The 16,708-nt window shown below is 44.3% G+C and overlaps 1 protein-coding gene across 8 annotated transcripts in view; it reads left to right on the plus strand.

The window, feature by feature from the left end:
- The window catches only part of NUP98 (nucleoporin 98 and 96 precursor), a 139,157-nt gene extending 124,348 nt beyond the window's left edge, over window positions 1-14,809 (plus strand). For 5 of the 8 annotated variants that reach the window (XM_062196630.1, XM_062196631.1, XM_062196626.1 and 2 more), the window contains 6 exons: window positions 96-238; window positions 4,900-5,121; window positions 6,800-7,041; window positions 7,299-7,453; window positions 13,199-13,310; window positions 13,439-14,809. In XM_062196630.1, coding sequence (XP_062052614.1) covers window positions 96-238; window positions 4,900-5,121; window positions 6,800-7,041; window positions 7,299-7,453; window positions 13,199-13,310; window positions 13,439-13,656 — 1,092 coding nt within the window. In that variant the 3' untranslated portion in view covers window positions 13,657-14,809. The remainder of the gene's footprint in view (window positions 1-95; window positions 239-4,899; window positions 5,122-6,799; window positions 7,042-7,298; window positions 7,454-13,198; window positions 13,311-13,438) is intronic. The other 3 variants (XM_062196624.1, XM_062196627.1, XM_062196628.1) reach the window with 1 other exon arrangement.
- The last annotated feature ends 1,899 nt before the right edge of the window (window positions 14,810-16,708 follow it).

Consider the following 16,708-nt stretch of genomic DNA (forward strand, 5'->3'; position numbering starts at 1 on the left):
TTCTTAATACGGGTATGTGTGTAATTGAGATATGGTAGCATCTAGTGAAATAGATTAACAACTGATACATTGTTCTGTCAAATTCTTTCCTTCAGAATACCTCTGAGGGTGACAGATATGCCTGCTCCCCACTTCCTTCGTACCTGGAGGGCTCTGGCTGTGTGGTAGAGGAGGAACAAGACTCACGGAGACCACTTCGGGACATCTGCTTTCACATTCTAAAGCTGTACAGTGACAGGTAGAGTAAAGCCATGCTATGTAGTCACTTGGGAGTTCCTTGAGCTGCTAGGGAGTCTAGTCCTAGGGGCTTTTCCTTTCAGATACTACTGCATTGCTGTGGGTCTTACAGTAGTTGAGTAGAAAGAACACTGGAACTGGAATTAGAAGTCTTTAAAAAAATGTTAATGAAACTTAATGAGAAAATTTGCATATGGCAAAGGGTACACTTTGATACCTTTTATTATAATTATCACAATGTAGCAATGTAGCTGCTGTCAACAACCAAGTAATATTTTCATTACCATCCTCCACAAAACTGCATACTGTTTTGCAATCAGTCCACACTTCAGGCAACTATTCATTGACTTTTGTTACTGTAGATTAGTTTTTGCTGTTATAGAATTTCATATTGATCATTCTGTATGTTCTCTTTTGAGCTTGGCTTCTTTCACCATTTTGAGACTTAATGTGTATTACATGTAAATTTTGATTTTGTGGCTTTTTTTTGCATAGTTTATGTATTTATTTGATACATAATTGGTAGACAATTAGTTTTTCTTATTTTAGTCTATTATGGATAAAGTTGCTTGAACATTTATATACTCTGGTGGTTGTATTATTTTATATTCCTACAAGAAAAGTATAAAATATCTAAGTTACTCCATATCCACTTAAAAATTTATCGTTGTCAGTTTTTTAAATTTTATTATTTTTGTTGGGTGTAGGCTCATCTCTTATTGTGGATATGTGTTTAATAACAAATGCAGAACATGGTTTTGGTGATAATAATATAAACACATACTGTTCTATCTAATTAGTCAATGAAAACTATCTCAGTTTTTTTATATTATATTGAAAATATTTAGGATTTTTTCTTCTAATTACAAATAATATTTCATTTTATTTCAAGTCTTCACGAAACTTTCTTTACTGGTACTTATACTAATTGTAGAAGAATATAGCTTTTTATTGAAAAAATCCATATATAGTAATATATAATAACATGGTGCTGCTTGGGATGCCTGCATCCTATATTGGAGTGCTTGGATTTGAGTTCTGTCTCTGGTGCCTGATTTCAGCTTCCTACTAACATGTTTCCTGGAAGGCAACAGTAAAGACTCAAGTAGTTGAGTTCTTGCTAACCACATGGCAGACTGGATTGAGTTTATGGCTTCCTGTTCCTGGCTTTGGCCTGGCCCAGCCCCAGTTGTTGCAGGCATTTAGGGACAGAACCAGTGGTTGGGAGGTGTCTCTTTTTCTGAGTGTTTCTCTCTCTCTCTCTCTCTCTCTCTTCCTTTCAAATAAATAAATCTGTTTCTTTAAAAAACAAAAGACATTCAGCATCAATAGGAAATGGAGAAATCCAAATTAAAATCATCATGGAATACTGCTACCCACTCATAAAAATGGCTAAATATTAAAAAGACTGACTCTACCAAGTGTTCTCATGGACATAGGACAACTAGATTCTAATGACCTGCTGGAGGAAAAGTATAAAATGATGAAACCACTTGAGAAAACAGTTTTGCTGCCTCTCAAAAGTCAACCAGACACCTACCATATTATGATCCAACCATTCTACTTCTAATTATTTATCCAAGGAGTGAAAGCATATATTGGCTGGTGCCGTGGCTTAACAGGCTTATCCTCCACCTTGAGGTGCCGGCACACCGGGTTCTAGTCCCGGTCGGGGCGCCGGATTCTGTCCCAGTTGCCCCTTTTCCAGGCCAGCTCTCTGCTGTGGCCCGGGAAGGCAGTGGAGGATGGCCCAGGTGCTTGGGCCCTGCACCCGCATGGGAGACCAGGGGAAGCACCTGGCTCCTGGCTTCGGATCGGCGAGATGCACCGGCTGCAGCGGCCATTGGAGGGTGAACCAACGGCAAAAAGGAAGACCTTTCTCTCTGTCTCTCTCTCTCACTATCCACTCTGCCTGTCAAAAAAAAGAAAAAAAGCATATATCTATGTAAGAATGCTTATAGAAGTTTTATTTGTAATGGCTCCAAACCAGGAACAGTGCAAATTTCTATCAGTAGGTGAATCTATAAGAAATTGTGGAATATTGCCGGCGCCGTGGCTTAACAGGCTAATCCTCCGCCTTGCGGCCCCGGCACACCGGGTTCTGGTCCCGGTCAGGGCACCGATCCTGTCCCGGTTGCCCCTCTTCCAGGCCAGCTCTCTGCTGTGGCCAGGGAGTGCAGTGGAGGATGGCCAAGTTCTTGGGCCGTGCACCCGATGGGAGACCAGGAGAAGCACCTGGCTCCTGCCATCGGATCAGCGCGGTGCGGCGGCCATTGAAGGGTGAACCAACGGCAAAAGGAAGACCTTTCTCTCTGTCTCCCTCTGCTGTCCACTCTGCCTGTCAAAAATTAAAAAAAAATAAAAATTAAAAAAAAGAAATTGTGGAATATAAAACTCTGCAAAATGGAAACTATAATGATAGACTGCAGATCAGTTACCTGGGAAAGGTGGGTGCACAGTAGAAGCAAGAGGGAAAAATAAGAGATATGGAGAAATTTCTGGATGTGATGGATATGTTTATTTTCTTCATCATGCTGGTGGTTTTGTGTATGTATTGCTTATGTTAAAAATTATCAAAATTGCACATTCTAGATACAAATGTGTGCAGTTTATTATGTCATTTTTTTACAAAGATACTTCAGAGTGCTAAAAATGGAGAGGAAACCAAAGCCAGAATGGAATATAAGAGTTACGATGACTGAAAAATTGTTTAGGAATAGTCATTGTGATGCAGCAAGTTAAACCCCAACTTGGACCACCTGCATCCCATATTGGGATATCTAGGATCAAGTCCTGCCTCCACTTCCAGTTCCAGCTTCCTGCTAACTCACCCCCTTGTAGGAAGCAGATGATAGCCCAAGTCCTTGGAGCTCTGACACCCATGTGGGAGACTTGATGGAATCCTGGCTTCTGGCTTCAATTTGGCCCATCCCCAGCTTTTGCAGGCATTTTGGGAGTGAACCAGCAGATGGATGATCTCTTTTTTTCTACCTGTCTCTCTCTGCCTTTCAAGTAAATAAATAAGCAAACTTTTTTTAAAAACCCTTACATAAAATTTATACTCTATCCCTTGAGATGGTCTTAAACTGCACCGCCAAGTAGAATAGACACTATTCACATATAGCTGTTTAAATAAAATGTAAAAGTAAGTTACTCAACATTTAAGTATTAATAACCACATGTGCCTTGTGTAACTATCAAACTGGTCAAGGTAGATTTATAGAATTTTTCATCATTACACAATGTTACTCAACAGTACCAATCTAGAAAAACTTGACTCATTACTCAGGAAGTTGTTAGGAAATTATAAATTGCGTGAAATCTTAGGTGAAAAGGAAAAGTTGTTGGTTTATAATCCAAGCCCCAGATCTTTAAGATTTGCAGATGCAAGGTCTTAGTTCATAGTACTCTGATATCTGGAAATTGCAAGCTAAGAACTTACATAAAATTGTATAGGACCATTAACATCTCAGGGCTTCAAGCAGAAGAAACAGCAAAAGTTTCCACAGGGCATCTAGATTTCTATATAAAGAATAAAATCCAAATTAAAGGTAAAACTTACAAAGAAAGAAAATAATCATCATGAAGACTAGTTAGCTATTCAGGCAAACAGAATTTACAACCAGCAACTTTAGAAAATGAAAAAATCTGAGATATTCTAGAAACTATTAGGGAAAATAAAGGACACTATAATGAAGAAAAGAAAGAGTAAGAATTGTGTCAACACCCTGTGTCAGCATGGTAATATAGGCCAAACCAATACCAGGAAACCTGTTAGATCTCATAGCCTCAAAAGAGAATGTGCTTTCTTTGTAGGGTCTTATTTCTTTGGCTGGCTTAACCTAGAACTACATTGATAACACCATCTGAGAGGAAAGGAAGGCATTAATGCCCTTGCTTTTGGGTTCCTTCGTTGTCTTCTGACTTGTATAACCAGAAGAGTTGGCCTATTCAGTGCAGTTGGTCTACAAGCTGGATATGTCAACTCTTTTTTTTTTTTACTTAAGATTTATTTGTTTATTTGAAGCTAGAGAGAAGGAGAGGGAGAGATCTTTCATCTGCTGATTCACTCTCCAAATGGCTGCAATGGCCAAGGATGGGCCAGGACAAAGCCAGGAGCTTCTTCTGGGTCTGCCACATGGGTGTCAGGGGACCAAGTATTTGAGCCATCCTCCACTGTTTTCTCTGGTGCGTTAGCAGGGAGCTAGATTGCAAGTGGAGCAGCTGGGACTCAATCTGATGCCCACATGGGATCCTGGTGCTGCATGCAGCAGCTTAAACTGTTGCACCACATCACCAGCCCCTGGAGATGTTTACTCTTCTTTTTTTTAAAGATTTATTTATTTATTTGAAAGGCAGAGAGAGAGGTCTTCCATCCACTGGTTTACTCTCCAAATGGCTGCAACACCCAGAACTGGGCCAGTCTGAAGCCAGGAGCCAGGAGCTTCTTCCAGGTCTCCCATGCAGGTGCAGGGGCCCAAGGACTTGGGCCATCTTCTACTGCTTTCCCAGGCCATAGCAGAGAGCTGAATTGGAAGAGAAGCAGCCAAGACGTGAACAAGTACCCATACGGGATTCCAGCCCTGCAGACAGAAGCTTAGCCCATTACACCACAGCGCTGCTCCAAGATATGTTTACTTTTAACACATTTCTCTTCTCCAGACATTATGATCTCAACCAGCTGTTGGAACCTCGAAGCATAACAGCAGATCCTTTGGACTACCGCCTAAGCTGGCATTTATGGGAGGTTCTACGGGCTCTTAATTACACCCATCTCTCAGAGCAGTGTGAGGGTGTGCTGCAGGTCAGTTATGCAGGCCAACTGGAAAGCGAAGGGCTCTGGGAGTGGGCCATCTTTGTCCTCCTCCACATTGACAACTCAAGGTGAGTGAGAATTTGTTGAACCGAGTAGGTACATCTAGCGTTATAGGGACAGGTAAAAAAGAGTCAGTCTTTTGGGATTTAGTTCAGCAAGTACTTGTTTAGAATGTGTATTTGATCTAAATTCTCAGTCTAGATTGACCCTATATTCATGTGAACCAGTTAAAAATGAGACTAATATTTATCACAAGGCCTCTCAGTAGTCTTATAAGGGAGAAGAGATCTCTGTGAACTTCAAGGGTGAGGGAAAGTCTTTCTAGAGATAACGTCTATAAAATTGGAATAGGGAATAATGAAGTAGAAATGGAAGTGTACACTTCTCTGGGGCAACATATAACACAACCTAGGTGCTGATGTCTCTAGTCATCACTTGCTATGCCCATCCATTGGGCTTACCAACTCAGCCTTATGCTCAGCTGTCTATGTTTTAGTTTTCTTTCCTGAAAGAGAACTGGCCTTTTTGTCATGGTTTGACAAAATAAGATTGGAGATTTTGGGTTTTCGTGTAGCATTTTTTGGTAATTGCTTTTACATATGTTTATACTCTGTTCTATTCTCATTTTATACTCTTGTTTATACTCACTTTATGCTTGTAGTGCACCAGTGAGGCAGACACTCATACAATCTCTGCATTATGGATGAGCAGTCCAACACAGAGAGAGATTAACTTGCCTAAGGTTACACAGCTAGTAAATGACAGAGTGACATTTCTGACTCACCCGGAGTCCATGCTCTTAGTTACTGCTGCATTGTCGTATTATGGTCTGAAAGAAGTTGGATTTTTGCTTTGATTCTTCATCCACCATGCATTTACTTTGATCTGTGGTAAAATGTTATCACTTCTGATTTTGAATTAACATTTCCAAGCCTCAGTTTCTTCATCCGTGGAATTATAATGTTAGTCCCTTTTGTCGGTTGTGGAACTAAAGGAGTAAAAGTATGAAGCATCTAGTAGAGCTTTCCCTTTAAGTAAATTTCTTTGTTCTTTCCCCTTAACAGAAGTGAGTGACTGCAAGAGTATTGCTTTGAGTTTATTGAAACACTAATGGGAGATTCTGCTTGGTAAAAATACTGGCTGGTAGTATGATTGATGTTTCAGAGTTAGCATGGGAAAGCACATCCTATTTCCTGAAAAAGAATATTAAAAAGGAGGCAGTTTTGATGGAATTGAGATTCTCTGAGATGCATAGGATCTCCAAAAAGAGACCAAGATGTGGGAGATAATTTTAATCTGAAATTGAAATGACTATTTATTTGGCCCAGACAGAAAAGGACCTTCCTTAAGGGGTTTTTATCTAGAGGTAAAGAGAATGAAATAGAAATGTCTGTGGTTTGAAAAAAAGAACATAAACCTAAAGAATCCTTACTTTAGAAGCTACTTAGTATACATGAACCAACCATGTGTGAGAAAGGGCAGGGAGAATGTTGGGAGTGAACTTCAGAGAATGATCTGTGAAGCAGAATTTCCTATCCTAATCTTCAGTCTTCTAAATTGTGGCAAGGAATGTATGAGAGAAACTACAGAGGAAAGCCTTTTCTGGGAAGTTGTCAGCCTCCAGTGATCCACTAGAGTCAAAACCTGGAGTTTGAGAGACTGTCCCGGGGATCGTGCTAAACTGTCCGGGGAGCCTTCTGCATAAACGAAGACAGAATTTTCTCCAGCTTATCTCTCTTCCTATAGCATGCGTGAGAAGGCTGTCCGAGAACTGCTTACCCGGCACTGCCAGCTAATAGAGACCCCTGAATCTTGGGCTAAGGAGACTTTCCTTACCCAGAAGCTTTGTGTACCTGCTGAGTGGATTCACGAGGCCAAAGCAGTGAGAGCACACATGGAATCTGACAAGCACTTGGAGGCCCTTTATTTATTTAAAGCTGGCCACTGGAACCGCTGCCACAAACTTGTCGTCCGACACTTAGCTTCTGGTGAGTCCTGGGGCCTATATCTGGGATCACCTCATATTCTTCCAATGTCTGAACACCCACGATGGGTCAGGATGAAGCTGATGTTCAGTAGAGACATGACAGACCTGAATCAAGTCACAGAATTTTATTTTGCAAGTCAAATCTGAAGGAGAGGTGTTATATTTTCTTCTTTCCTGTCTTAAATTTCTGCCATGCTCTCTCTACTTTGGGAGCCATGGATTAGTGCAAACATGTTGCTCCATATTTTGTTTCTTCAGATGCCATCATTAATGAGAACTATGACTACCTGAAAGGGTTCTTGGAAGATCTGGCACCTCCAGAACGCAGCAGCCTAATTCAGGACTGGGAAACTTCTGGGCTTGTTTACCTGGACTATATTCAGGTCATTGAAATGCTCCACCGTATACAGCAGGTACCTGACTTCCTTAAATGTCTAGTTTTCCCTTTTCCCAGACCCTTACAGCTTCAGAAATGTTAAAAGACCTAGTATATTTTTGAAAATTGATTGGTAGAGCACTGTCTTTGCAGCTGGTTTGATAGCTATATTAGAACTTCAAAACACTTATTTTTGGTTTTTACCAACTAATATGTGCAGTAGACATTCTTGAGGCTTATAGTCTTCTCCCCTTTTCCAGCCCTAGTTTGAATGAGAAACTCAGGGATGAGAGATCTAGTATTATGATTGATGAGGATAATTATTTCATTTAAGTTGGGCATTTTTAAGTTTCATTAAAATGTCTTAGATAAGTCTCAGTTACTTGCTTATAACACAGAAGTCAAACTTATCACTATAGGATTCAAGTGCCTACAGAGACTTTTGCATTTCAGTCCTGTCTTAGCTCCTACCACTCTTATCCCAGTTTTGCTAGCCTGTTCCACTCACACTAAATTACTCATGGTTTTTCCAACAAACCTTGCTATATTTCATTCTTTATCTGGCATACCTATATTGACCTTTTAAGATCTAGATTGCTGGCTGGTGCCGTGGCTCACTTGGCTAATCCTCTGCCTGCAGCGCTGGCACCCCAGGTTCTTGTCACAGTTGGGGTGCCGGGTACTAGTCCCAGTTGCTCCTCTTCCAGTCCAGCTCTCTGCTGTGGCCTGGGAGGGCAACGGAGGATGGCCCAAGTGCTTGGGTCCCTGCACCCGCATGGGAGACCAGGAGGAAGCACCCGGCTCCTGGCTTCAGATCGGCACAGCACCGGCTGTAGGGGGCATTAGAGGAGTGAACCAATGGAAGGAAGACCTTTCTCTGTGTCTCTCTCTGTCTATAACTCTACCTGTCAAATTAAAAAAAAAAAAAAAAAAGATAACTGGATTGCTGATAGCTCTACTTCCTTTCCCCTAGAAAGAGTTTGTTGCACTTACTTTCTTACTACAAAAACACTTGATATATTTTGTTGGAAAGGCAAAGAGACAGAGATTTACCATCTGCTAGTTTACTCCCCAAATGCCCATAATAGCTATGGCTGGTTCAGGCAAAAGTCAGGGGCCAATTATGCAATCCTACAGGTCCCCTACTTGGGTGACAGGGATCCAGGTGTTTAACCTGTCACCTGATGTCTCCCAGTGTGTGCATTCGCAGGAAGCTAGAATTGAAGTAGAGCTGGGACTCAAACTCCGGCATTTCAATATGAGATGAGGGTTTAAGTTTGACAATAGAATATAAAGATTAAGAGTTTGAAATTCTGAAGTCACACTGTTATGTTCATTCATGGCTCCTACATTCACTATTTGCTTTTCTTTTTCTTTCTTTTTTTTTTTTTTTTTTTTTTTTTTTGACAGGCAGAGTGGACAGTGAGAGAGAGACAGAGAGAAAGGTCTTCCTTTTGCCGTTGGTTCACCCTCCAATGGCCGCCGCAGTAGGCGCGCTGCAGCTGGCGCACCGCGCTGATCCGATGGCAGGAGCCAGGTGCTTCTCCTGGTCTCCCATGGGGTGCAGGGCCCAAACACTTGGGCCATCCTCCACTGCACTCCCTGGCCACAGCAGAGAGCTGGCCTGGAAGAGGGGCAACCGGGACAGGATCGGTGCCCCGACCGGGACTAGAACCCAGTGTGCCGGCGCCGCAAGGCGGAGGATTAGCCTAGTGAGCCGCGGCGCCGGCCACTATTTGCTTTTCATCAAAACATGAAAAAGCAAGGGATTAGTGAACAGTGTGGTACAGAATAAATTACATACCTGTCAGGGTTTTCACAAAGATTAAACCATATGCATAAAGTATTATAATTTATTTGTTTGTTTTGAAAGTTGGGTGACAGAGGTCTTCTATCCACTGGTTCACTCCCCAGATGGCTGCAGTCGCCAGAGCTGGACCAGGCCAAAACCAGGAGCCCAGAGGCTTCATCCAGGTCTCCCATGTGGGTGGCAGGGACCCAGATAGCTGGGACATCTTCTGCTACTTTTCCCAGGCCTATAGCAGGGAGCTGGATCAGAAGTCAAGCAGCCAGGACATGTACTGAGATGGCTCATTGCAAGTGGCAGCTTCACCTGCCATGCCATAACACAAGCCCCACATAAAGTGTTTAACACACTGACTTGCATATACTAAATGCTTTATAATTGTTATCATTAGCCTCATCATCAAAGTTCTAAATCTTAGCATAGTTCCTGGTACATAATAGACATAATCCAATGTTAGGATGCATTAAGAGCATCATTCTTAAATAATGGCTAAAGAAACTTTCTTTTTTCTTTTTCTTTTTTTTTGACAGGCAGAGTGGACAGTGAGAGAGAGAGACAGAGAGAAAGGTCTTCCTTTTGCCATTGGTTCACCCTCCAATGGCCGCCGCGGTAGGCACGCTGTGGCCGGCGCACTGCGCTGATCCGATGGCAGGAGCCAGGTGCTTCTCCTGGTCTCCCATGGGGTGCAGGGCCCAAACACTTGGGCCATCCTCCTCTGCACTCCCTGGCCACAGCAGAGAGCTGGCCTGGAAGAGGGGCAACCGGGACAGCATCAGTGCCCCGACCGGGACTAGAACCCGGTGTGCCGGCGCCACAAGGCGGAGGATTAGCCTAGTGAGCCGCGGCGCCGGCCAAGAAACTTTCTAATTTAATACTGATAATTCATTTACACAATCTGATTATGAAGACCCCACTCTGTGCCAAGCACTATAGTGGATTTATTTATTTATTTATTTGTATTTATTTATTTATATGATGTATTTATTTACTTGATAGGCACCATTTTGAGAGTACAGCAATGGGTGGAAAGAAAAACTAGTTTCTGGTAGATGAAAGGATAGCACTTGTGGGGCCAGCATTGTAGCACAGCCGTGGTAACCTGAGGCTTCCACTCGATCCAGCTCTAATGCTCCTGGGGCCGGCGCTGTGGTGCAGCGGGTTAAAGCCCTGGCCTGAAGCACCGACATCCCATATGGGCGCCGGTCCTAGTCCTGGCAACTACTCTTCTGATCCAGCTCTGTGCAATGGCCTGGTATAGCAGTAGAAGATGTCCCAAGTCCTTGGGCCCCTGCACCCACGTGGGATACCCGAAGAAGCTCCTGGTTCCTGGCTTTGGATTGGCACAGCTCTGGCCGTTGTGGCCATCTGGGGAGTGAACCAGCAGATGGAGGACCTCTCTCTCTGTCTCTACTTCTCTCTGTAACTCTTTCAAATAAATAAAATAAATTAAAAAACAAACAAACAAGCAAAAAAAAAAACAATGCTCCTGGGAAAGTAGTGGATGATGACTCAAGTATTTGAGCCCCTGTCACCCACGTGGGAGACCCAGATGGGATTTCTAGCTCCTGGCTTCAGCCTGGCCCAGCCCTGGCTGTTGCAGCCATTTGGAGAGTAAACCAGCAGATGGAAAATCACTCTCTCTACCTTTCAAGTAAGTAGTAATTCTTTAAAAAATAAATAAATAAATAAAAGGATAGTATTTATGTAGACATTAAATAGTAGACTCTACAAAGGTCCCCAAAAGTGAACTCAATAAGAGGCAGTTCTTGGAAGGATTGGGTGAGCCCTTTGAAGAAGGAGATAATAGGAAACTTAGGTTTCATCGCAAGAGTTTGGGAAGGGGTATGCCTATGAGTCATATTTAAGGTAATAAATAATAAGGTAATATTTAAGGGTTAAGATGCCAAAAAGTATTCAAAATGTACACAATGGATAAAAATAGAGTTTTACTTTTTTTTAAAACCACTCAGGCTACATACAGAATGGTAGGAGATTAAATGTAGAGAATTTGACACTGAAAGTTGTATTATAAGTTCAAGATATTTTAAGCAAATAATGGTGACCTGAGCTAGGGCAATGGCTCCGGAAGGGGGATGGAAAATTTCATATTAGACCATAAAGATTTGGACTCATCAGCACATCAATCATAATAGTAGCCCTAGGAATAGAACGCAATATATAAGGAGGGATTGGCATTGAAGCACAGTGGCTTATGCTGGTGCCTCAATGCTGGCATCCCGTTTCAGCACCGGTTCGAGTTCCCGCTGCCCCACTTCTCATGCAGCTCCCTGCTGATGCACCTAGGAAGGCAGCAGGACATAGCCCAAATACTTGGGCCCCTGCCACCCATGTGGTAGATCTGGATGATGTTACTAGCTTGGGGCTTCAGCCTGGTGCAGCCCCGACATTTGTGGCCATATGGGGAATGAAACAGCACATGGAAGATTGTCTTCCCCCTCCCCTGTTGCTGTGCCTTTCAAATAAATAAATCTTTAAAAAAATGTTATAGGGGCCGGCACTATGGTGTAGCAGGTAAATCCGCCACCTGCAGTGCTGGCATCAAATATGGGTGCTGGTTCTTGTCCCAGCTGCTCCACTTCTGATCTGTCTCTCTGCTGTGGCCTGGGAAAGCAGTAGAAGATGGCCCAGGTCCTTGGACCCTTGCACCCTTGTGGGAGACCGAGGAAACTCCTGGCTCCTAACTTCGGATCAGTGCAGCTCCAGCCTTTGTGGCCAACTGGGGAGTGAACCAGCGAATGGAAGACCTATCTCTCTCTCCCTCCCTCTCTCCCTCTCTCCTTCCCTCCTTCCCTCCCTGCCTTCTCTCTGCCTCGCCTCTCTCTGTGTAACTCTGACTTTCAAACAAATAAATAAATCTTTAAAAATCTATTTATAGTATCTAGAGTGAGAAGAAGGTTCTATGGTATTTTAGAAAGGGCTATGAAGTGGGGCCAGTGCTGTGGTATAGTGGGTAAAGCCGCCACCTACAATGTTGGCATCCCTTATGGCTGCTGGTTTGAGTCCCAGCTGTTTCACTTCCAATCCAGCTCTCTTCTATGGCCCAAATCCTTGGGCCCCTGCACCTGCATGGGAGACCTGGAAGAAGCTCCTGGCGCTTGGCTTCAGGCTGGCACAGTTCCAGCCTTTATGGCCAATTGGGAGGTGAACCAGCGAATGGAAGATATCTCTCTCTCTCTCTCTCTCTCTCTCTCTCTCTCTCTCTCTCCGCCTCTCCTTCTCTCTGTGTGTAACTGTGACTTTCAAGTAAATAAATAAATCTTTAAAAAAAAAAAAAAAAAGACCATGAAGTTAGAGTCAGGAAACCAGAATTCAACTCTAGTTTGGGCTGTACTGCTTACTACATGTGTACTCTTAAGAAGTCATACCATGGGGCTGACACTGTGGCGTAGTGGGTAAAGCTACTGCCTGAGGTGCCAGCATCCCATATGGGCACTGGTTTGAGTCCTGGCTGCTCCACTTCATATCCAGCTCTCATGTGGCATGGTAAAGCAGTGGAAGATGGCCCAAGTGCTTAGGCCCCTGTACCCATATAGGAGACCCAGAAGAAGCTCCTGGCTCCTGGCCTCGGAAACGCCTGACTCTGGTTGTTGCAGCCATTTGGAGAATATACCAGCTGATGGAAGACCTTTCTCTCTGTCTCTCCCTCTCTCTCTAATTCTGCCTCTCAAATTAAAAAAAAAAAAAAATCATGCCATATTTCTGAGCCCAAATTTATCTATATGGCCTATAAATCATGATCTTGAGACTGAGTCCAAGGTTCTACACCATTACATTGTTCATGTGAGTTATCACTGAGTGCCTGGCCCTCAGCCATTAGGGTAGACAGTGGTAGCATAGCACTGCCAACCAGCTTCCCACTCCTCACCTCACTATTGCCTCAGGGTTTTCTGTAGAGAGTCTGTGGGTGGGTGGGAATAGAACACTGAACACGTTGTGTTCTCTGTTTCTTTGTAGGTGGATTTCTCGAGTTATGAGCTGGAGCAGTTACACACCAAAGTGACTTCACTGTGCAACCGGATAGAGCAGATCCAGTGTTACAATGCCAAGGATCGCCTGGCTCAGTCAGGTAAGCCTCTAACCTCTCCCTGCCTCATGCCCACTTGCTTCCTGTTTTTATAATGACTTCATCCACTCCTGGTGCCCACCCTTCCCCAGTACCTCATCCTCAGTGCTCACTCCACTTTTTCTCTTCAGACATGGCCAAGTGTGTCGCCAATTTGCTGCGGGTGGTACTGAGCCTGCAGCACACCCCTGATGCCACCTCTGATTCAACGCCAGACCCTCAGCGAGTTCCTTTACGCCTGTTGGCTCCCCACATTGGCCGCCTCCCCATGCCTGAAGACTATGCCTTGGAGGAACTGCGCAGCCTCACACAGTCCTATCTGCGAGAACTGACTGTTGGGAGCCAGTGAGCACCGGGTTCCTCTCACCACACTCACATGGTCATTGACGCTCACCACACAGAGGTTCCCCAGCATTGTTCTGATTGGCAGCATGTGCCATTTTCTGGGTTGGCTGTGGATGGAATCCACCCTCCCTACTTTGCTGCCCCATGCAGCATCCTCCAGTTGTTCAGGGCTTGCTTTTCTTAATACTGAACGTTGCATAAGGGCTTCTGGAACCCAGAACAGGAGAGACAAGTCTCCTTTCACCACTCTTAAGACCATACAATTGCTTTTCTTTTTGAAAATGGTCAATAAAGCTCCTCTGGCAGAATCCCTCAAAAAAACAGGGAATCCTTTTCTACCCCCAGCATTCTGAACCTCTGATTCTCCATGATAGCCTGCTACCCTATACCTACCCGAGTCCTTTTATACCAGAACTCTTAACAAGGAGTGAGACAAGTGATGGGACACATGTGTTGATCTAGGACTGTCCTTCCTTAGCAGGGGAGCTGTCCACAAAAGGACAATGCATCTGTCTCAAATAGATTGATTAGTTAACACTGCCTTTTGGAATCAAGAGGGTTGGACTGAGGAAACAGGATGGCATCTTTCCAACATATTGAGAGTAGAAGTGAATGCCTGCCATGAATGGATGATCTTCAAGGCTTGTTTTATTCTTGCCTTGGAGGTCCATGAACACTATACTCTCCCTACAACCGTGTACAGCAGCAGCCCTTGGTCACATGTCACGAGTCTGTGAGAAGCTTCCAGAACTTGGCTTGGACCCTTGTTTTCAGTCATCTTGCTGGGACTCCTGTCTGGATTTGCCTGGAGAATTAAAACATGACCCTCCCGTTCTAGCCCCAAAGCATTTCCCACCCTCCATCTGCCCTCCCAGAATGTGGAACTGCCAGTGAGGCTGGCAAGGAGCTGGGCTGTAGAGGCAGGCAGAGGGCCTTGGCTACACCGCTGCCAGCTGTGAGGAGCCCCAGGGAAAGGCCTGAGACAGCTTGGTGTTAAGGCTGTCACACACAACACGGCCACCCCTGGGTCTTTATGCATGAAGATTATGTAAAGGTTTTTATTAAAAATATATATATATGAAAATAAATGATCTAGATTATTTTCTTCTTTTTCTGAAGCTACTTTCTTAAAAAAATAAATAAAATGAAATGTTTATAGCATTCCTGGTATTGGCTTGCCCTTTGTATTTTTGAGTCTTCTTGCCCTGAGGATATTTATGGTAGCCTTTTTTGTTTAGCTTGTTTTTCAATTTGCAGTGTAAATGGAGACAGGCCATTGATTGAGGAGAGTGTAATTTGATGCTAAACTGAAATAGAGACTGCTAGATTCCTAAGGTCAAGGTTGGGGTGAGGGTGTTGATGGGTTAATGCGGACTACTATCCATACATGGATGCATATTAATTCCCAACTGGGGACTCATTGTCCAATAGAATATGCTTATCATTCAAAGCCTCCTCGCTCTTCTGTTATTTTTTTGTTTTTAAACCTTAGGTCACACTTCACTTTTCTAAGTGCAAATTTTTTTTTTAGATTCATCTTAATTATTTGGAAGAGTTACAGAAAGAGGTAGCAACAGAGAGAGAGAGAGAGAGAGAGGTCTTCCATCTGCTGGTGCATTCCCCAGATGGCTGCAGCGGCCAACGCTGAGCCAATCTGGAGCCAGGAGTTTCTTCCAGGTCTCCCACGTGGGTGCTGGGACTCAAGGACTTGGGCCCTCTTCTTACTTTCCCAGGCACATTAGTGGGGAGCTGCATTGGAAGTGGAGCAGCCAGGACTTGAACCAGCGCTCATATGGGATGCCAACTCTGCAGGCCAGGGCTTTAACCTGCTGCGCCACAGCGCTGGCCCCTAAATGCAGGTTTCCTTATACACTGCTTTACACAGACTATTTTTGAGAAAGATCAAATAAGCAACCTGAGAACCATTCAGATCTTGTTTTGACTTTTTCAAATTGAATATGTGAGTACATGCCAAATTGCAATGAAACCAAATATTTCTGGGACATTAAGGAATTCAAGGATGAGAAAACAGGTCTGCCCTGTGGCTGAGGCTTCCATTTTACTTAGGCCCCAGAGCTCCTCAGTTGGTGGTCTCCTCTTCATTATTGAGCCACTGTGTAAAGTGGAGTGACTGAATCATAGAGCATGGCCTGGGCTTCTAACAAAGAATTCCCAAGCTGCTTTCCTTTCCAGAGGTGTTTTTCCAAGAATGTGCTATAAAAATGGTTAGCATTTAGCAGCGTTAACAATTGTGAATATGGGCAGTATTTCTCTTAAGGCGGATATTATTTACACTTAAGGCTAGGGTAGATGTGTGGTGCGGAAGCTAACTTATTGCTTGGGACACCCACATCCCATATCAGAGTACCTGGGTTTGAGCTCTGCTTTTTTTTTTTTTTTTTTTTTTTTGGGGGGGGGGGATAGGCAGAGTGGATAGTGAGAGAGAGAGAGACAGAGAGAAAGGTCTTCCTTTTTGCCGTTGGTTCACCCTCCAATGGCCGCTGCAGCCGGCACATCATGCTGATCCGAAGCCAGGAGCCAGGTGTTTCTCCTGGTCTCCCATGCGGGTGCAGGGACCAAGGACTTGTGCCATCCTCCACTGCCTTCCCGGGCCATAGCAGAGAGCTGGCCTGGAAGAGAGGCAACCGGGATAGAATCCGGCTCCCCGACCGGGACTAGAACCCGGTGTGCCGGCGCCGCAAGGTGGAGGATTAGCCTGTTGAGCCGCGGCGCCGGCCTGAGCTCTGCTTTCAATACCAGCTTCCTGCTTAACATGTACTGTGGGAGGCAACAGGTGACGGCTCCAGTACTTGGGTCCCTGCCACTCATGGAGACCTAGATTGAATTCTGGGTTCCTGGCTTCAGTCTGGCCCAACCCTGGCTGTTGGTTTAAGCTGCTGCTTGCAAGGCAGGCATAGCATATCAGAGCGCCAGTTGAGTACAAGCTGCTCCGCTTCTGATACAGCTCCCAGCTGGTGCACCTGGTCAGGCAGCAAATAATGGGCCCTGCCATCCACTTGGCAGACCTGGATGGAGTTCTTGGCTCCTGGCTTCAG

This window comes from Lepus europaeus, chromosome 7 (assembly GCF_033115175.1).
Source record: "Lepus europaeus isolate LE1 chromosome 7, mLepTim1.pri, whole genome shotgun sequence".
Classification (NCBI taxonomy): Eukaryota; Metazoa; Chordata; class Mammalia; order Lagomorpha; family Leporidae; genus Lepus; species Lepus europaeus.